The 21918-nt window shown below is 46.4% G+C and overlaps 1 protein-coding gene across 29 annotated transcripts in view; it reads left to right on the top strand.

The window, feature by feature from the left end:
- The window catches only part of Rg (A kinase anchor protein rugose), a 409256-nt gene that overhangs the window by 156250 nt on the left and 231088 nt on the right, over positions 1–21918 (top strand). For 21 of the 29 annotated variants that reach the window (XM_076445903.1, XM_076445940.1, XM_076445921.1 and 18 more), the window contains exon 1: positions 2391–3021. The exons of the other annotated variants lie outside the window; for them this stretch is intronic. In XM_076445903.1, coding sequence (XP_076302018.1) covers positions 2818–3021 — 204 coding nt within the window. In that variant the 5' untranslated portion in view covers positions 2391–2817. Of the gene's footprint in view, positions 1–2390; positions 3022–21918 lie in introns of those variants that run through there. 29 annotated transcript variants of the gene reach the window in all.

Below are 21918 nucleotides of genomic sequence, written 5' to 3'. Positions count from 1 at the left end.
TCGCGGCGAACGACTGCGTGTGGTTGTGCGTTGACCCAGTTCGTCATTCCCGTTTGTTCTCGGAGCGACGTGGAGCGCGAGAGCGTAAAGCAAGCGGCGGGGAGAGAATAATCGACGCCCTTTGCCGAAAGACGCCGCGCGCCTCGCGTTTCGTCGGAAAATCTCGCGTCGCCGAAGGGCGCGAGTGTAAACACGCGACTCGCCCGCGGCTAGAGACTAGACCAAGCGAATCGAAACAAGCCGGAGGAGCCAGCTAGCCGGAAGAGGATCAGCGGAGCGATTCACCTCGGGGCAGTGTCGCTCACATGGTCTGTGTTTTGCTCCCCCGCGATCCTCGCCGCCCCTGCGTGGCTCTCTCTCCTCGCTCGCTATTCACGCGAGCGAGCAACCAGCTCTTTTCGTCGTCGTCGTCGTCGTCGTCCTCGCCTGCTCTCCACCACGCTGCTGCCCGCCTCGACTCTGTTTTACCCGGCCGTGCAATGACCGCGCGACGCAGCCTTCGGCGAGACGCGCGCCGATGTTGAAAATCATCGTCCGATCCGTCTTTGACGTAGCTACCCGGTGTCGTCGGTCGACGTCACCGTCGACGGAACAGCCGGCAGGAGGCTCTGGTCGACGTGGTCGCGTCGAACCACGTCCGCTGCGGTCTGCCGTCAATCGTCGAACTGCCACGCGAGAGAGTCTGTGCGGCTGACAGGAGTTTTGGACGCCGCGCCGCGCCGCGCCGTTGAGACATTCCGTCGAGTCCCTTGGCTAGCTAAAAGACCGGTGTCACCGAGAATGTCGTTTGGTTTGGTTCGCTGAAACGGGAAGAGGCACCGTGGCCATCAGGCTGGAAATCATCCCCTCCCACCGGCAAGACTGATTCATTCCCCAAGCGGAGACACGCTGATCGATACCATGGATACGTTCCTGATAATAGGTGTCTGCTTCCTGTGCTACGAGATTTGCGATCTGATCAGTCGATACGCTACACCGCAAACAGCCGAGCCGCGTCGCTCGCACGAAACTTCCGCAGCAGTACCACCCTCGCAACGCGTATTCTCGATCTCGCACAGGATGCAGAAACGTCGAGCCTGTTGCCCGCAGTAAGCCGGGGGGGATGGTCTACCTCTCAGCCGACTCTCGGCACTGAACACCGCGGAACAACTCCGCTTCGAGACGCCGCGCCGGACGAACGATCTGTCAGCCGCTGACGCGAGATCGCTGTCTGTCGAGGAAGCGGAGAAGAACGGCGACACGTATCTGTCAGCTGATTCCCGCCGGATAATCCTGAAGTGGTGCTCCGCGGCGCCCGAGTAACGTGTTCAACGGTTAATTTGCACGCCCACCTTAATGAAGAGAAGAGGAATAGTTTCCCCGTGAGAGAGGATTCTTCGGTGACAGCTCGGCTGCTCCGGTGGCCCGAACTTGTTGGGTCGTTACCGTTCCCGGAACGTCGTGCGGGCTGCTGATCGAGAGAGATCTCTTAAACATCGTTCCGCCGATTGATTTGTCCGCATTTTCGACAAACCTGGAGAAGACATCGCGAACGTCCAGCTGGTAGAGGCTGTATAGATCGCAAACTCTTCGAGCATATCTTCGTCGTCCGAATCGATCGAACGCCGATAGATCCTCTATGCGGAAAGTGCAGTCATCCCTGAAAGATCTACCCGCGCCGGTATTAGCCTAAATTCTCAGTCCGCCCCCAAAGGAATGTGGCCATTAATCCGTCAGGCGATCGACTGATAGACAGCCGGAGGAGAGCCATCGGGAGAAGCGTAGTTTCCACTGACGTTTACACGAATCAGCATGACAGTGGGATCCTAATAGAGCCGGTGCGCATCCGTCAGGCCGAACCGGCACACACCAGGCATCGTCCTAGCGGCGATCGGGGTTAGGATCGCGGCGAGTAGCGAGCGGAATTGTGCCCGACAAATGTACCGGACATGATGGAGCGTGTCCCTCGTCGGATCGATAGCGAGACGACGTGAACGCGATAGGATCGCAGCCGGATAGGAGCGCGGCCGTTGATCGACGGGGATCGACGGGATCCCCGTTTGATATCGCCGGATCGTCGGATCTCGTGCACCGCGGGAAGATGCGCGTTCGAGCGGATTCGAGCGGAACGGGACACGGAGAAGCTCGTCGGCCGCTTGCACAGAGAACAGTCGTCTCGTGTTGCTCTCGCGAGTGTCGTTCGCACTGAATCTGGGCATCCTCGAGAAAATCGTTTCGTCGTGTCGGCGAACAGTTTAACCGCGATCTCGAGCGTCCGTCCGACAGGCTGTTTACGCTGCAGCGAGCTCTCCGGTTCCGCGCGGATGCACCGCCACACGCCGATCGATGATCCCCGGATGTCGCTGGGATCCGCACTCGAAAAGAAGTCCCGAGTTCGCCGAGAGACGTTGAGCTGGGATCCAGAGTCTGCACGTGGCATCGTCGCGGACGATCGTCGACCATGAGCTGCTCCGTTGAGCTTCGTTTGACAGCTCGCTGTCTTCCGCTGTCTTCCGAGTAACAGTGTTGGACTAAACAGTATCTTCGCGTTTCATTGACAGTGTCTTTCTTTGCTCGATACAAGGAAGAGAAACGTTTTCAGTGATCGGAACACGTCTGTGCTAACGTTCAACAGTGTTCGAATTGTTGTTACACGGTTTCGGTAGTTGTTGTTTGTTGATGTTGTTGTTGTTGTTGCTGCTGCTGCTCAGAGTTCCGTTCGATACGGATTGTTGAGGTCGAGGGAGTTCTTGAGGCGGTCAAGCCGGGTGGTCCTCCCGGGGATCTACCTGAAAGCTGTTGAAGAAGATAGGGTCTTCTGATCCACGGAGAAGAGAGATGGACTCGCTGGAGCGCCTGATGAGCGCAGGATTGTACCAGCCAGCCCTGACGGCGGCCACCAGGTCGCAGAACGCCTTCGTGCAAGCTAATCTGTGCTCCGTGGTCGGCAGGAAGGGTCGTCATCTGACTGGCACCTTCTGCCTGACCGGGGATACCATGGAAGGCATTATACAATGCCTCGTGTTCCTCAAAGCCTTCTCGGTAAGACTCTGTCATCTTGCTTTTCTCGACTTAATCGTCTGCTTCGTAGACTAGAGAGATTGTCGAAGTAACTACTGAGAGAATGCGAATCTGTAAGAAAGTATCGATATAAGACAACTTCTATTATCTCTCGTTTATTAATTTAGAGACACTGTCCGATTATACAGTGGACAAACTACTGAGAAAGTAGAAGTGTCTTCCGAGACGTGTCCCAACGAAAAGTAGCCAATTCGTCTTTGAAACAATTCGGAAAAAGCATAAAAAAGCATTGGCGAAACAACTCCTTATCCTGTTCTGCAGTTTCAATTATTTCGTGTTGATTAGTTTCGAGAGATTTGAACATTGTGCCAACTATGGAGAAAGTTCTCTTCCGGAACGTGTCCCAACAACAGCTACCTAATTTATCTTTGAAATAACTCGCGAAACGAATAAAAGAGTGGATAAAGTATTGGCGAAACAACTGTTTTATCTTGTTCCGCAGTTTCAATTGTTTCTGGTCTATCCGTTTGGAAATAGTGTCCGATAACACGAGGAACTAACTACTGAGAAAGTGGAACTATCTTCTCGAACGTACCTCAAAAGGAGATACTCAATTAGCTTTTGAAATAACGCGAGAAACGGACAGAGGAGAGCGGTATCTTCTCTGAAATTCGCTGTCGACGAAACTAGCGCTCAATTTTCGTTTAGCAACTGCCATTGGCGTGCTGCTTTCGCGATAAAAAACTCGCCTCTTTATGATAATACAGTGTTTACACGACCGACATTGAATATTCTTAAATCTTCAATTTATCAGGTTGACGCAAATGAAAAGTCTGATTTTTAAAGATAATATTCTGTCAACGAATGTTAAATTTCTCGATTGTACCACGATAAAAATTGTCCTCTTGAAGCACTTCTTCCTCGTTAGAAAGTGAGTTTAGATCCCCAATAAGGATTCATATTGCGAACGTAATTTGTAGCTCGAAGTCTTGGTCAGGTTTAACGGAGTTAGCGTTTCCTAGGGGTTCATATTGCTCGCGTAATTCGTGCTTCGCTCTGTTAAAAGAGTTCGCCGGCTCTGTTGAGAAAGTAAGTTCGGCAATGCACGTTCGAGGAGGAAAGTGGCCTCGCAGAAAGTCGTAGGCTCTGTCCGCGAGGAACGATGGAAGGTACACCGAAACTGGCTTGTCTCTGTTCTCCGGAATATCAGACTAATACCCTGGGAACCTGTTCCATTTACCAGCGGGGCAAGTGGATGGGAGGAGACTATGTCGAAATTGTTTACCAAATATTCGTGGAACGTCCGTTGCAGAAAGCACGTCACCGGGGAGCGCGATAATGACGGCGATACATGCCGCGAATGAGACCGAGCTATAGCGAGAATCGGAAGATGCTGGCGCGCTTACGAGCAGTCGTTCAGATAATCATGCGCGCTGGAAATTAACAAACTGCTCTTATTAGAAAGACGACGAGTGGCCGAAAGTGTACCGGAATAAACAAAAATGTTATGCTTTAATTTTAAGAGAAAGAAAATAGTTAATTCATGTTTTTCTAAATTCTTTTAACCTTTGTTCTATTTCTTATTCTATTTATTATGCTCGTAATTGTATAACGCGGAGTACTGACATTGGTTGAATAAGTAGCGCAACTGCGCATAACGTCGACAGCTTCGCATACGCGCTTCATGCAATCCGACATTCGTTCTTTCAAACGTCTTCGCTCCGGGACTAATTATCAACCTAATTAGACACCTACGGGGGAATCTGATAAAACCGGTGTTCCGAGTGCGGGGATTCTGTACGGAACAATTCGCGTGTTCGCGAATGATCGTAATTCGTGCAGCTTGTTACACAAAGAGGGAGCAGCTATCCGAAGTAATTAGTTGATCCCCGGAAGTTCCAGGTAGAATTAGAGATTAGAAGTTGCCGCGCGAGAGTTCTCGCGATTTCAACTTCCCGACCATTTGCGACGAGCGGAAAGTCTTCGGAAGCCTCGCCGTAAATTGAACTACTCGGAACTCGGTCGGAAGAATCGGCGGGAACCGGTTGCCGTTCGGTTAAAGAACAAGCACGATGCTTTCGCTCGGCTTATTGAAAGCCCGGTGAGTCATAGCTTTCAGGCTTTCATCGATTACGAGTCGCAAGAAGAACGCGAACCCTAAACTATCCCTTCGGGCGAGGCGGTGGCGGTCCCTTACACATAAATCTGTGCCGCAGCCGCCCTTCCCGGCAACCTCTCGGCTGCACCACCCCCGAAATTTCACTGCGACGATATCCGAGCCCTCAATCAATAGACACGCTTCTACCCTCTGACGGAATTTTTTCCCGGTATTGTCAATCAATTCTTTTTTCCCTGGAAACGCAAAATCCATTCGGGGGAGTCAATAGTCATTCAAACACGAAACGTCCAGGCATTTATTCCGCTATTTCCGGCGAACCTATCGGCGCATTACAAGCTCTGAATGGGCCTCGAACCGTGTATTCGACTCGCCTACAAATTTTATACACGAACTCGCTAACTAAGTGTTTTTAATAATTTCAGCAGCCCAAGCGTACACGTATCGCGATTCACTCGCACACTCTATTCATAGTTTATCGACTGCAACCCAATCAAATAGCCCCCATGCAAACATTCATTACTGTTTACCTTTGGAAACTCGGAATCCACCGAATTCCCGGCTGGTTTTCAATATTTTTTCAACCCCTCGGTGAAATCGCTACAAAGTGCGCTCGCAGCGCAACGTTTGCGCTTCGTGATTATTATATTTTTTAGTTTTCTCTCTTATCGTACTGCGGATGGTTCTGCGAGGTGAACGTACCTGAAGAGGATTATTATAATTCTGTTCGAATAAAAGGCTGAACTTGCAATAAAGGCTAAAATTAACGATTTTTTTAATATGCTGGATACGAAATTGATACAATACCTCGTACAGTATGTACCTGAGTGTGTAATACTTCGTTGTAATACTTCACTATCGATATTACATTATATTTCGAGAGACAGCACGAAGTCGAGGCAAAGCGGTCTCTCTCCCGTCAATCTCAATTCCAGGGCAGTTAGCGTAACGATCAAACTCGGTCGATGAAATCCACGCTGCCCTCGGCACCTGTCCAGTTCCATCTGTCAGATCCTCTATGGGAGACCTCAACAGCCACACGCGACCTCCGACCGCAAAGGACCTAAGTTCATCTAGGTCGTGTGCCGTACAAATCGAAAACAAATTGTACACTTGCGGACCCCTTTTCGGAACATGCTCATCGCGGTATCGGGAGATGCCGGGACGTTCTGAAACCGCACAAACTCCGCAACAAAGCTGTCCGAGCGAGCGTCTCCGAAAGCAAGCCCTGCCGTTCCGTTTCGTTCCGTTCCGTTTGTAGGACACTTCAATCTCCTGCCCTTTGAATTCCCCCCTTTGATCGGAGGAAACGATATCACTAGGTGACAAGCCGACATTTCTTACAGGACGCCGGGCACGATCTAAAAATAAAACACCAATTGCCGGGATATCACGCTGCGCTCCTCATAGATCCTTTTTAACCTGGAATCCGTCGGCAACTCCGCCGTGACAAATGAGAGCTATTTATAGAAAATGTTAATAATTGTTCAAGTATAGAACGCAGCTATTCAGGTGGCCTGTTTCTCTGATCCGAATCATCCGGCAGAACCTCAGAGATACTGTCAACAAAATTTTCTTTAAACGCGTTCTTCTGGCGTAGACACAATTTGAAAATCCGTCGAACAATAACTGACTTCGTGCACCAAATTGCAATCTACCAGTTTCCAATCAACTTCGGAGAACCGGCGAGCGAATTTCGAGATTCGAATTGTTCACTTCGAGATCGATAAACCACATACTGAAATGAATCGATACAGCAGAAAACACGTAAACGGCGAATCTTCTTTTGGTATCTTCAGGTCACCTCGTTTTATTACCGTGATTAATCCGACCACAGAAATTCAACCATCATTCCAGCAGACCACTATCAAATATCCCGTCAAGAACAGCGAGAACCCTTCATCTCCAGCGGTCAGTTTCCACGAATATTCATCGCGAGCTATTCCGAGCTCCGTTTTTATCTGGAACGGTTATCGTTCAAATTTTCCTCCCGCCGCGTGTTCGAAATTCTCGCTAATTTTTTCCACCACCGGTTGTAACAAACGACCGGAGCGCCGGCAAACCCAATTGTCTTCGAAATGGAGACAAATCGAAGTTCGAGGCGCACGATTGCTAGACCGTCGTTGATGGTGGAGCGCCATCTTCCCATGAAAGAACCTGGAAAATGAGGGACTTGCTCGCGGGGGGGCCGGCACAGTAAATCGTCGATAATGAGAATTCGGTGCCGGAATAATCCCGGAGTCTCGGCGACTCGCGGGAATGGCTTTCGACAGACGGATAAGGAGATAATCTGCACCGGTTCGACACGCAAGAAACTCCGACACCCTCCGCCGTTCCCCCGATTCCCCAAGAAATTTTCCGCCTCCGACCCACCCACGCGCTGCAACTGGGTCAAAGAATTTTAATCGTGTCACCCCCGATGCAAATTGCACGCGGTCCTTCGCGCAGAATAACCCTCGAGAGCTCAACGAACTATCACGCGTCGGAGAAAAGCGCTTTTTTCGATCAAAGATACAGTACTGCTTTTTTAAAAAATCGATTCTTCACATTTTCTCCTATGAAACAATTTTTTTTTAACATGCTATATATATCATTTCCCGTAGATTTTTTCACGCTGATTCCAAATCTGATCTCAAAATTTGTCTACGACCTCAGGATTTTGCAAGAAATCGATTGCTATAACCTGAAACCAGTGGTTTCAGGCTTTCAAACCATTGTTTAACGATATCGATACGGCAATTTTTGACGGAGTTATGATCACGTAAAGTGGGATCAATTTTTCGGGTTCGCACAGGTGATCCCTTAATTCTTTTGAGGAGACAATTTGTGCGTCTTTGAACGACGAATCTTTTAGGGTAAACTAATTTTCCAAAAAAATGTGATAAATTTCTATGAAATCTAAGTAATGCAATTTTGAATATAATTTTGGAACACCCTGTACGTTCGAATCGTTGCTTGCGAAGTTGATCGATCGCGTGACTTTTCCGCCGTGTGATCATTAGATCGCCGACTATTAATGATTGACGGTGTAATTAGCGATGACAAGAGAACTGCGGAAGCCATATCCCCGCTTATTAAATGGCATTCACAGCCGGTTCGTGTGGAGAACAGATAGCGTGGATTTTTCTCGATATGGTGCATTGTGAAAATTCCATTTCAGGTTGGGAAGGACGGATAATTAATCGTGGTCTTTTCATGGAGATTGAATATTGTTATTAGAGCGCGAAACTCCCGTGCGTTCCCTACGGATGCAGTTGAACGGGGCACAATAATATAATATGAAAATATTAATGAAATTTCAGCCGACGCAGTTTGTTTTTCTTCCACGGTTTACACGGTCCATCGAAGTTTCCATTTAATTATTGTTTTCATACAGCGCGCGCCGTATGAAAATATACACTTTTACAAATATCTGCAAATTGATCATTGCATGCTGCCGATGTTTACTTTCATCTTTATGTGTGTACGCAACAGCCGGCAAATGTTCGTACGTTTAATTCGAGTCGGTGTTCGGACGATTTCTGGTCGCGTGCATTATACCATTTTCGTTTTTCAATTTCTTGCCAGCACGCAATATATAATACTATTTTCTGCCTATCCTAAGCTATCAACTACGGTAGCAACTTGTCTCCCATCGTGACAAACATGAATCGAGAAGCATCGCGGCGAAAACTGTGCAGATGGTGCGGTGTTTTCACCGAGGCAGGCGTTTAAAGCACAAGCGTCAGTGTACTTTGATGTAGTCTCCGTCGGACGGTGGTTGGTCGAGGTACAGGTTGTTCCAAAAGCGTCAAGTCGGACGAAAGATCCGTGAGGCAGGAACGATTTATAAAAAGTCTTTGCAGGCCCCATAATTTTGTGGCAGCCAGTAAAGGTGGCTTGTCGTTCCCCGGTCGAGTGGATGGCATTCTTCGTTTCCTTCGCGCTGCTCTGAGACGGAGGGTGCGAGGTAGGTGACGATAACATCTCTATGAGACCGGCTATGAATTTTTATCCAGGCCTGGCCGTGGGCTACGGGCCTACGGGCGAGTAACGAACGAATCGCGATGGCCCCTAAAGAAAAAACCACTTACCCCGGTGAGCTCGTTTGACGATAAAAGTTATTGGCGCGGCGATGACGTAACGGGGAGGGGGGTGGCTGGTTGTGAAGACGGAGGGGGGTAAAGAAAAAGGGGGAGGGAAGGATAGAAGAAGATACCGGTCTGAATGGCCGAGGGTTGGAACTCCCTCGAAAGGGAGAAGAGGAATGGTTAAGCAGAAATCGGCCCGACTCCTTTCTCCTCGGTTAACGATGAATCACGTTCCGCGGATCTTTTAATACGACTTTTCGCCTCGCGAGAATCCACCGGGTATTAGGCAACCGCGAGATCCGACGCAATACCGAGTTATGAACTTTCCGCGGAACTCACGCTGGAACTTCTAATATCGTTCGGCAGCACGGTTTTTCCGCGAAATCCTTTAGCTTGCGCGTCACTCGCTTTGTGGCCAGCTCACGTATTAATAAAGCTACTGCTTAATTCAAGCCGAGGGGATTGATTCAGAATTCGTGGCAGATTTTGGTTTGAAGAACGTAACACCCGGAAATGTTCTCGCGAAGTCTCTCGAACCAATTTTATTGTCTTCCATTCTGACGAGCAGCGTTATTGTTATTAGACTGCGGATCTTTATGCGAAATAAAGATTTCGTGCATTAACTTTAAGAAAGAGGGGCCACGTAAAAATTCTTTCATCATTTAATAATTTGAACACGTTAAAAATAGTACATTGATGTTTCTAATTTCCCTTAATCTTTATTCTATTTTAAATTGTGCCTACTCAGTTTTGGGAAGTTGCAAGATAGTTATTATTAGACTGCGGATCTTTATGCAAAATAAAAACTGTTTGCGTTGATTGCAAGACATAGAGGAGCCACATAATAATTTCATTATTATTTTAATTATCTTATTAAGGTGAAACTAAGACACTGGTGGCCTTAAATCTTTTGAATACCTCCTCAGATTTAAATTGTACGTGCCCATTTTTGTCATAAATGCATAAAATCCGCAGTCTAGTTATTATTTACAGTCGTCGACTAGCTGTCAGACGTTGTCTAATCAACAGGAATGCTCGTCGAGATTAGGAAGAACAAGACTGTAGAAAGCTGAAGAGAAAGGAACACGTGACAGGTCGAATCTGTCCTCGAAGGAAAATTGTATAGGGAAGACGAATCTCGGTTTGTGGGAAGAGCACGAAGACAATTCGCAGACTATTCGATCGAAGAACAAAATTGAATTCGCGGCGAATGAAATTTATTTAGCTTCGCGAGCCTCGCAGACGCTGCTGGTCTCGCTCTAAAAATGACGAGGGTTTCGCAATTTCCCGATGTCGCGCGGCAAGATGCAGAATGTCATTTTTCCCGGGTATTACGTCGGGATATTCCTCGCGTCGCGTTATACCGGTGCGGCGCATGGCGGCCGCGATGCGCAATTAAAATATTTTGCTAGGAAATTGACCTAGCGAATCGCTCGCCCGAAACCAATTTTAGAATGTCGGAAATCGCTCGTCGTGAGTACCTCGTTCTTCGCCGAGCGAAATCGTTGCGCAATTATAATCACGTAATTTCATTAAGGGCGGCTTTTCGTGTGACGCTGGGGAAAATGATTTTTAAGGATTATTTATTGTATTATATAATATACACGACTTCTTAACAGCTTCGGCAATCCATATTCCATTTGCGTTAGTCCAGTTTGCTACTCTACCACTTGTCCGACCACAAAGCAGCTCTATTCTACTTATCTGGCTGTAGAGTAACCTAATTCCACTTGTTTGACCGTGCTGCACCTCTATTGCACTTGTGCCATCATAGTTGATCTATATTCCACTGCGCCGGGTATAAACTAACTCTGCTCTACTCACCTGAACCTAGAGAGAACCCTTATATTATTCCATCTGTCCAAACATAACTTCGTTACACTAATTAAAACACATCGAAAATACCGATTACCAGAGAAAAGAACACAAAATGCAAATGACAATACACAGGTTCCATAATGCATTGTTTGTACGCCGGCAATAATTGGCGGTAATTACGATAATCATAATCCATCGAAATCCGAATTAAAATGGACAGGAATAAAAATTTCGTGTACGGTCGGTCATTATTGAATTCGCGCGCGAGTCTCGTCCGTAGGCTGATGAATTAAAAATCAGATTAAATCATCGAATCGCACCGTCTGTGAATAGCGACGCGTCCCTCTCCCCCATACAAACACCAAGAAATAATTCACACAGCTATTATCGAACGACAGCGTCCACACGGTGGCCCGATTTCCCTGGGAAACCGAATTACGTCTGGGAAAGTCCTGGCCGTGTCCTGCATTCTGCAGGCCGGGCCGCTGTTTATTTAAAATTTCCAACGAAAATATACTGCTCGGCATTGAATAACGTTCCGAACCCGTGGTTGTCGTTCCCCCATGCCCGCGCGCCGTTCTATCGTATTTACATTCGTAAAATCAAATTCCCGTTTCGCGTGGAAATTGAATTGCGCGGCGCCCTGAATTATTATGGTGGTGGCCCGATAACGCGGCCGGATTTGCCCGATTTAAGGCTACCGGATGCCTGAAATTCTATAAAGGATGTCGCCGGCATTGTTGCCGGTGTCCGACTTCCCTCCGAAATGTTTTTGTTCCACGCGATCGGCTCGTTTTAATCGACCATTGCGGACCGTTGTAATCGCAAGCAATACGGAACTTCCGGTTCATCATATTTTCTATATCCTCCCGGTAGCACAATGCGCGCATAATTTAATACGCAACGAGGCTATCTATACGAACAATCGCGGCGGCGCTGCGAAATTGCAAATGACCCTCAGTGTGCTCCGAAAATTTGAAACGATTAACGTGGATCGTATTCTAGATTATGCGAAGAAGGTAAAATTCAACCCTTTCGGGACGAATGTCTATGATGTTTTCTATGATTCAACTCCTAAAGTTGCAGATAAATCATTTCATTGCGTACAAAGTATTCGTACACATTTTAAAAACGAATGACTTTCTCAAAATATTTCAAAATTGTGTACGAATACTTTGTACACCGACTGTGTTAGTAATATCTTCCATTTCTCCCAGCACTGAGGAATGCAATACACTCTAAATATTTTAAAAAATCTTCGTCCGCAAAAAGGTTAAAGAAATGTTTTGCAATTGTTTGCGAGGTTCGCGGGCGGTAATTCCGAATCATACGGTGTAACAGATAGCGCTAATTTGTTTCCCCGGTTAGTGTTAAGCGGCGGCGCCGTTTTAAGCGCACGGAAAGTAAAAATAATGGGCGTGTTAATTAACGAATTCCCGGTGTCCAGTCTAATTCGGGGAACGCTAAGCGGCCCGAAACGAGAGATTAAGGGCAGCTCATAATAAAGACGATCGCCCGGCGCGCGGTGGTACCCCCGAAGTTTTGCAAGTTTAATATCGCCGAGGATCTTAGACTCAGTCCCTGGACTGCTTAAGAAATCCTGTACAGTCGCTTAAAAGAAACTTTAAACCGTCTTAAAGGAACAGTACCCCGCGTACACCTTTCCCAACGGAGTCTGCTTAAGATTCGTCGGGTAGATAGTAGCACGCAGGGAACTATTTCAACTCCGATTTCCCTTATTTCCATAATGGCTCATGTCCTCGCCATCTGCTGTACGAACAAGGAAACCTGTTTGAATCGCCCGGCTTCCGTACAAAAATGACTTATTCCCCCGCAACCGTTCAGTTTCCATCGTCATTGTACAACTACTTCGCCTCCCCTCCCCCCTACTGCGTTCTACGCGACCCACAGTCAAAGCTATTGCAATATTCGCTCGATATTTAGTCCTTTGCACTCGGAGCTATACTGACTTGAAAACCGAACTTTCTTAATTTTATCGATATGAAACTGATATAATTCCTGACACGATACTTTCAGTAGGCTACTAAAATGTTAAATACGTTCAGTAATCTGCTGAACACAAATTTAATAATGCAACAAAGGGTACATAATAGATTGTTCCTCAGATATTCAACTAATTAAAGAAACAAAATTTTGACAATTTCTGTAGAATTTTTAAAACTGAGCTTTCACTGCATTTTTGGGGATAATAACTCATTGTGAAACTCTTAAATCGTGAGCGATCATTAAAAAAACCAACGAACGCACAGTTCCCAATGATTCCTAGCCCTCTGGAGCCTCGACCGAGCCACTCGCGGGTATCAACAATCGCAGCAAGAATTGTATCCATCGCTATGAAGTGCAGCCTCCACTCGTCCAACTCGAAAGTGCTCGAAAGACCCCGCGTGACGACTACACGAAGAATGTCGCTGTGGCAGTCGCGTATGATCCGACGACGTTAATTACTCGCCGACTCTATGGCTGCTCCAGGGTAATTAAAGGAGTCCCTCTTTGTGTGGAGCACTTCGGTACTCGCGATATAGCATGTCGCCGTCGCCCAGAGTTGAAAACTTTGCCGATATTTCAACCGGCTCGGCGTTCGCTTTCTTTCGTAGTTGGAGACACTAATTCGTCGATTGACTTGCAGTTTTTGGAGAATCTTCAGCGCATAAATGCCGCCCTTAAATGTTTTTTTCTTTAAAATGACCATCGATTGTGATTTTAAAAAAAAACTGCACACAATGTACAAATACCATTTTTATCTTGGAAATACGAACTACTTTACTATAATGATATCAACTATCAACTACTGCAATCTACTACAGTTTTACCCTTCTAACTTTAACTTCAGTGAATTTGTTAATTAGGGATATGTAGTCTAGAGTGGCAGACAATGTAGATGTGCATTTACATCTGATTCATCTTCGACCGAAAGTGTTGACTGGAGACTGCTACAGTAATTTTCTAGCGTTTTGTCATCTATGTCTTTCAGTTTTCAAATGTCATGTAAAGACTGAACATTTTTACTATGGGTTTCCAGAGGCGTGAATCGCGTTCATTCATAGAATGAAGTCTAAAATATCCAGAACATAATTGAGAAAAGTTTACTTTAAATTGATTCTCCTCTTGCGTCATCTTGCGTAAAGCTTTCTAATTATTGAACGGTTCAAATTATAATTTCGCTGCTTATGCCGCCTCTCCGTATCGTAGCACTGAAATCATCGTGGGAGTTACACCCCGTGTAATTTGGAAAAGGACTGGTTGGTAGAATGAAAACGTGGCGCCTCGTGCGTGGACTGTGCGCGCATCTGCGACACGACGTGTCTCGGTGGGCGGAACACGGCTTGTTCGAGGCTTGACCCCGATCCAGGTGTTCCGTCACTCTCCCTCTCGTCCCCTTCTCGTCGTTCTCGGGCTGTTCTCGTAATAATAGATTTATATGCATAGCTCCCCGCGAGCGGTACAGGTGGTTCCGTAACTACGAGGGCGCGGCTCGGGGCTCGGGGCTCGTGCAAACCGCTTTCCGACTTCGCAATGCACCGGCGTGATAATTGTATTTTAAACGACGCCGGCTGACGTCACGGCGACGACGCCACCGGTTCGAGCCCCAGGGTATTCATCGGCGACGATGTTCGCGCGCTACCGTTCCGTTGCTCGGCCCTTCGCCACTTTTGCATTTAAGGGATCACGAATTGTCGCCCGTAGGGCTCCGCTATTTCATTAACGGCAACGGGAAATGCGACACGTTGTTCTGCCGGACACTACGCCCCGGCTACTTTGATCCGTTACGCAAATGGCCGGATAGATGGTGCTCTCTCTCTCTCTCTCTCTCTCTCTCTCTGCGGATCTTTATGCAAAATAAAAAATGTTTGCATCATTTTCAAGGCACAGATGCCAAATAAAAAATTGTTTCATCATTTAATTTATCTTATTAAATTGAAACTAATACACTGATGTCCTTAAATCTTTTTAATATGACCACTGCTTTAAATTGTGCATAGCCATTTTTATCATAAATGCATAAAATCCGCAGTCTAATAATCACGCACTGTTACGTATTACAAACTACAGAAAATAGAAAGGTTGCTATTACTGTCTAAATTTTATTCACGTCACAGATTTCGAGGTATTACATGTAGTACATCGATATAACATGTACTAGTATGTATAGTAGCAACTAGTACATACACGGTAGTATGTTGCTCGAAGTTTTTGGCTCGGCGATTGCTATTGAGTTTGGAAGTCTCGGTACCGAGAAGCTCGTTGCTAGTTTACCATAAAGTGACTTCGAAGGGCTAACTCGAAATTCATTAGCCAACAGCTGGATACCGCTTGTCGCATCCCCAAAAATGGCGACGTTCTTCCTCGAACGAGTCTCTTACAACAGTCGAGATGCTTGAATATTTTAACGGAGCATGTTCTTCGACGCTTAATCGATAGAACAAGTGTCTGCGACAATGATGACAGAGATTTTGTAGGGCGAGATTTTCCGAGTCTGTTGAACTTCTTGCTTGACAGCGGGAAGAGATCTTAGTTTTCCGTCTGTTTCGGTAACACTTCAAGTGAAAGTCTACCAAGCAGTTCACTCTGAAAATATTATTTGAGAACGTGGCGATAAGGAGGCCCGGCGAGTTTTCGGAGAAAGAGGACAAGATCTGCGACAAAAGAGTGTACATAACATAACTTCTTTATTTTTCATTAATTTTTATGTGGGACTATACGCTGTTTTTCTTGCGTCAAGTGACAAGTAGGTATAATTGGAATTATATATATCGTATTTGGTATCATTTTCATTAGCAAAATGCCACGAATATAAATGGAATAAAACGAATAAAAATGGAAAATAAAGAAGTTTTGTTATTGGATTAGTTGCGTTTACACTTCTCGATGACCGAAGCCTCTCTCGAGCTTCGCTGTTCTTTTGTACGTTCGGCAGTAGTCGAAGAATGGCATCCGGACCCGTATTTCGGACAATTATCGAGGAAACTCTGTACTGTTTCGGTTTCTCTATACAGTCTTTACTCCCTTGAAAGCCCTATTATCGGAGACTGTAATTGCCAGTATTTAGTCATTCCCAGTCGCGTTAAAAGCCCGTGCGTCTGAAAGCAGCCGTCAAACATCAGAGACAGACGCGGAAATTACCCTTTTACGTAGAATAACGAGCCATTGTGCGGTGTTCAACCCCAGTGTACGTTGTATATTTCAACGGGGGATTCCCCGCGACAGCGTCTACGGCTCCCGACGAATGATAAAACCCTTGCACGCCTCTATGTATTCAGAGCCGTGGCCGTGTCTAGTCGCAATCGCCGGCCGTAAAATCGTATTGTCCGACCGATCGTTTAGCCACGGACTCGAAAAGTTTCCCATGTGTCGCTTCGGCCGCGCGCGCGTCGTAAAGCCGGGCACGTTCGCGCTACCGACACGTTGTTATAGTCGCAAAAACTTGATCCCCTGATCCGACGAAACAAACGCTGTCGACGGTAAAAATAGATTTTTTCTGCTGGGCTCCGCAACATTTCGACTGGCGAACAACGCGGGGATTTTTGTCGAACATTTTTCCCGTTTTCGCTCTACTCCTCCGTGTCTCCAAAACTTGAAAAGGTCAACTTCCTCGATTCAGCATGAACTCGAAGATTTATATCTGCGGATACTTGACAATTACGAAATTGATTTCCAACGAACAACATATGAAACATTTATTAATATCATTACCGCCGATTCAGATATTTAGGTGGCTAAATTTGTGCGAACCACCGTGTATAATTTTCATCAGTACAATTACCGCAGTACCTCGAAATTTATTGTATTCGTACGTAATTAAGGAGAACTGGTCAGTTTCCGAATCAGCTAATGGAATCCGAGATTCAAACGACGCCGCTAACATCCGCGAAATATCGCGCAAACAACATTAATTATACAGAGTTCATCTTTCTCTCTCTCTCGGTGTAGCTCCTCGAATTCCGACGATGCATAATACGAAACATTTCGTATGCATTTTATTCGAAAGGAATCTCATTTTGAATACCATTACTCAAAATATCGTCTACATTATTAACTCTTTGCACTCGGTTGTCCCCTCTGAGAGAGGCACCACTAAAAATTGCTGTACCACTATTCAAAATATTGTTTACATTATTAAATATATAGGTCTAAATCTAAATTATTTGTGAAATGTTGAATTTTCGAGTTAAAACAGCTGGTGAGTGCAACGGGATAATCAATTGGTTCGTGTGTCTACCTTAAACGTATCTCGTAAACGTAGAGAGGAGATCGGATTTGAACATTTGGGCAACTTGTACATTTCCCGGGCTCTGCGAGTTTTACGAAACGACTTTGTTCCGTGATGTTTACGTGTGCCGTGCAAGCGCGGGTCACTCGACGCTCGTGAATCCTTTGAGAGGTTTGTTCGCAACGTGGGCACGAAAGGGTATAGGTCGAACGGGTCGGCAAACTGAGATCTTTGCATTGTTGGATTCTCGGATGTTCTCTGCGGGGCGTATACACTTCGCTGTGCTCGTTCGTCGGTTTAGCATTTGGCTGAGAATAGCATGGAGCGTAGATACATGTACAATTAAATTAGAGCATCCCGGAGAAGCCGGTTGGTTCTGTGTACATTGCAGCGTGATTTAATTAGAAAATGGATGTCTCGATTTTTTCACGGATTCGCTGTTTCGTGTACACCGTGCATCTCGTTGGCGATGAGCTCAGCTTGATTCGTACCTGCATTTACATAGGTATTTCCTACGTGATTTCATATTAACCCTTTGCACTCGGAGCTATTTCAACTCGAAAATTAAACGTTTCTTCCGACAGAGAATAACACTGTCCAACAAATTTCAACTTTTTTTTTTATGTTTCCAATATTATGTTGGGTGGATTTTATAGAGTTTTCTGCGCTGATTCCGAATCTGCCCTTAATTTTTCTCCTACACGCAACCGCGATTAACGATTAATAAGTATTTCATCGTTAACCACAATTAACGACTAAACTAGGAGATTAATTGTTACTTGCGATTAACGATTAAAGTAGAAATTTAGTCGTCAATCGTTGATTAATCTTTTGCCCAACACTACCTCGGAGCGTGACGTCGTGTAATTCCTCGGGTACCCGACCTGATAATTTCGGGTTCTCGCATGCCTTTAATTATTAAGTCTACCGCGCGAATCAATCGGAAACGCCGCGGGTTCGGGCGATCCAGTATTTCGCGAACGGGAACAAGGAGGAAAGGAATTGGGTCGCGCGCGAGAGTCGAACGAACACGGGGAACACAGGAATTTCGCAGCGGCAATCGGATATCGCGTGCGTGAGAACAATCTTTGATCTTCTGCTTCTCGTCCGCGATCTCTGTCCGTGTGTTATCTGTTCGAATAAAATGTAATTCGCACAAAAGCAACTAATAAATAATGATTTGGGGCTTTCGAGAGAAATGTTTTTTCAACCTACTAACACAGAAAGAGAGCACACAGGGGCGCGCGTTAAGATTCGAAGCATCGTGAATGCGGAGCGGCGCATAGAGGCGCGGCAGCGGTGTTGTTTTTGCTGGGTAAACGCGGGACGACATCGACGGTTTCATTTGGCGGAAGCACAAACACCGATCCCCTGCCAATAAACATTCCCAGCTCTTCGTGGCCGGCCCCGCTTAAGTATTCAAAGCCTGCTCGATTTCCGCCACGCTTTGAGGCCACCAGGCTCTACCCCCTCGCGTTTTCCCTCTCATCCGATGCTTCCATCCGCGAATCGCTCTCTGCGCCTCCGCGCTCTGATAAGAAATTGTCGGATTCGAAGAGTGAATGGGCACCTGCATTCGAGAAACGAAATCTTTGATCTCCCTATGTTACCGCGCGAGCTCTATGCACCTTTACGCGGTGCACCATCTTCGTCGACCATTGTAGGCATGCGATTATTCCAGAACTGAAACAGAAATTATTTTCAATTTTCTGATCGTTTCATTCTACCAGTCATCGGTAGAATAGTCCGCGCAGCATCTCGATAATTACTTCGGCAACGCAAGACGGTCCGGGAATAAGGTATCACTGTGACATGGAAGCAACCCGATGCGAACAGAGTATACAATCTAATTCAGCGACTGAAACTGGTCCTGTAGGGACGGTATTCGAGATAGGTATCGAATAGACTTCACCATGGAGACACACCGAATGAAATCGATATAGCTTCAGACCATCTGGCGATCCAGGTCCACGTTAAAGTCTTCGGACGATCCGAGTCCATTGAATTCAATCCTATCGCGTCTGTGCGATTTATTCGGTGTACCAACAGGCGCATAACGCCATATTTTTCATCGTTACGTTGCAATGAATTCTCATCTCGAACCAGATGCGCTAAAAAATCCGTCATTCGGAATGACATTTATTTTCCCGCTTTACCTTTTCACCAGTTGCGTTGCAATCGTTTACTTCTATATTTAAAATCGATTTTACATTTACACGAATCAAATTGAGAGCAGGAAATTGATAGACGACAAGTAAATTCTGATCATCCACGATCAGGCTCGGGTCTGGGATCCGCAACACTTGCTTTAATGAGTTTCCCCGGGAAGTCTCTGGCATACCCGCGTTCTTGCAGAGCGCGCGTGATTTAAACGGACATCGCGGATAAGCACGAAACGCGGCCGCGAATTCGTATCTGAACTCGATACGGCTCGGCGAGCCTCAAAGAGGGGACCTAGATTCAGATCTCCGGAGGCGGCCGCGTTTCCCACGATCGGCGCGGATTCATTAAAAGCGATGAGCCCTCGATTCGCAGTTCCGTACTGCGAAATCAAGACGCCGGCTTTCGCCCCTCCCCTGTCTCCCCCTACTTTTCCATTCCAGCATTCGCACCGCTGCGGAGTGGGAGGGGTGGTCCCGTCCTTCCAGTTTCCGTTTTAGCCGGTGTCACCCTTTCGGCCCCGGAGTCAAACTTTAATTACACCTCGCGTGCCTGTTTTAAGTATACGCGCGTCAAGTTGCCGCTGCCTCCAATTAACGTGAATTAAACTTCGCCGAACCGACACGTCGTCGGCCGACGATACGACCGACGATGCCTCCATCCAACCTAGACGCCGACTTCGCTGTCCACTTTTGCACAGTGACACCGTTTTCTTTGTCCCTTTGCCGCGCGCACTCCTGCTTTTATTTTCCGATAACAAACATTTTCCGCTGCAGGACGGCTTTCGCTCCACTCGAGAGATTGGATGGCGGATTTGTTTCAGGGACTTCTGCTGCTTTCTTATTCCGCGCGAGATTGTCCGGTTTAATCAGTTCGCCAGATTGAAAACGGGCATTCTAAGTCGTCCTCGCTTGCGTGATGTTTTCAGAAACGAAATTCATCATTTATGGGGAAAACTATAGGTTCGCTCTCGGTGCTATTTCAACTTGGAAATTAAACATTTCTTTCGATCTTGTTTTCTTTGTGTGAATGTGAAATTAATGTGACCACGCTGTAGTGGTCACGACATAATTTCGAAATACCCTGTACATATTTCTGCGTTACGAACCACTGCATCTAGCATTCGTGGAAGCACACCCTCGTCAAAACATGTTCGCAACGCGGCTCAGTTTCGCGGAAGTAACGTCGCCGCAGTTGAAATTGCAAAGTTTAATAATGCAGATGCATACGGAGGATCACGATCTTCTGGTTAAAGAAACTTTCGCCGAGAGACCTTAATATCACTACCTACTTCTCCTCACTGCGGTGGCTTCTCCGTAAACGGTACTTAATAACGACTAGTGGAGTTTCGTGATAATTTTCAGCAGTATTCTGAAATAAGATGCAATCACTTGTTCTTCATTTATTAGACTTTCTCGGCATTGTCTGGAAGAGTGCACACATTGTCTGAAGGATGCACCTCGCAGCGAAACAATCGGCTGTATTAGTTGGAGCGGCGACTTGGAAAAATTGTATGGAAGACCGCGTTCCGATAACAACAGTGGTGAAGTTCCCGCGAATAAACACCCGGAGCTTGTTATTGGAGCCGGAATCGAATTAGCGCCAGCCTCGACCATCCCGAGTTTCTCCGCCGGTATTAATTTACCGCGAACAGCGTTGAGGAGTATCGTTGGCTAGCATCGGACATCGTATCTCGCACCTACCATCGATACAGAGTAATTTCGTTACGGCACCCATTCAATCCAGACTCTTGCCAGCCATATTCATTTATTGAGTTCACAGGAAAGTTCAGATCGTCAACGTTGATAGTATTTCTAGGCAAATCCTACTTGCCGGGGCCAATTCGAACACCTATTTGAAACTACTTGTGCAAGTTTTCCGCTCGGGTGAAAATATCATCGAAAAACAGAAATCAAATTTTCTACTTCGAGGTGCCCTGTTCCAGCTGTTCCATTAAGAAGTGTTATTTTAAATTCGTTTTTTCTCTTCTTCTTCGGAATACATAAAATCTGCGGTGTAGTTATTAATTCTCCCATTACGACCGCGAAGCAGCGCTCACGAGGAATTTACGATACTCCGCGAATTATACGCTCGTTGTTCCGACTTTGACCAGCTGAGAACACGGCCGGATGACTAATCGGGCCGAGGGTATTTTGTTTTCGGGATGAATCACCTTTGTTTCGCACGGAGAAACGCGTCGAGCATTTATTCGTCGCACGGAGAAATGAATCCGCGGCTACCATGTCCTGTGTACCAAAATCCTGCGGTCGAGCGGCTTTTGGATCCGCCGTGAGGAGCGAAAGTATCGGAATGATGAAGTTTCGCGTGGTCTACGTTCCGATAAATCGTCTGGAATTTCGGTACGGGTTTTCCGAGAATGCTTTCTGCGCGAATCAATTCGATACGGATGAATTTCTTGACGTTTCGTACAATATCGATCGGCTTGTTGAATATGGGGATAACTTTGTTAACGGGCTGCTGATCTTTCTGTACAAGTGGAGCAGCTAAATGAAAAGTCAGAAAAT

The sequence above is a fragment of the Lasioglossum baleicum genome, chromosome 2 (genome assembly GCF_051020765.1).
Source record: "Lasioglossum baleicum chromosome 2, iyLasBale1, whole genome shotgun sequence".
NCBI lineage: Eukaryota > Metazoa > Arthropoda > Insecta > Hymenoptera > Halictidae > Lasioglossum > Lasioglossum baleicum.
Note: the sequence above shows the minus strand (reverse complement) of the source record. Positions and strands in the feature narration are given on the sequence as shown.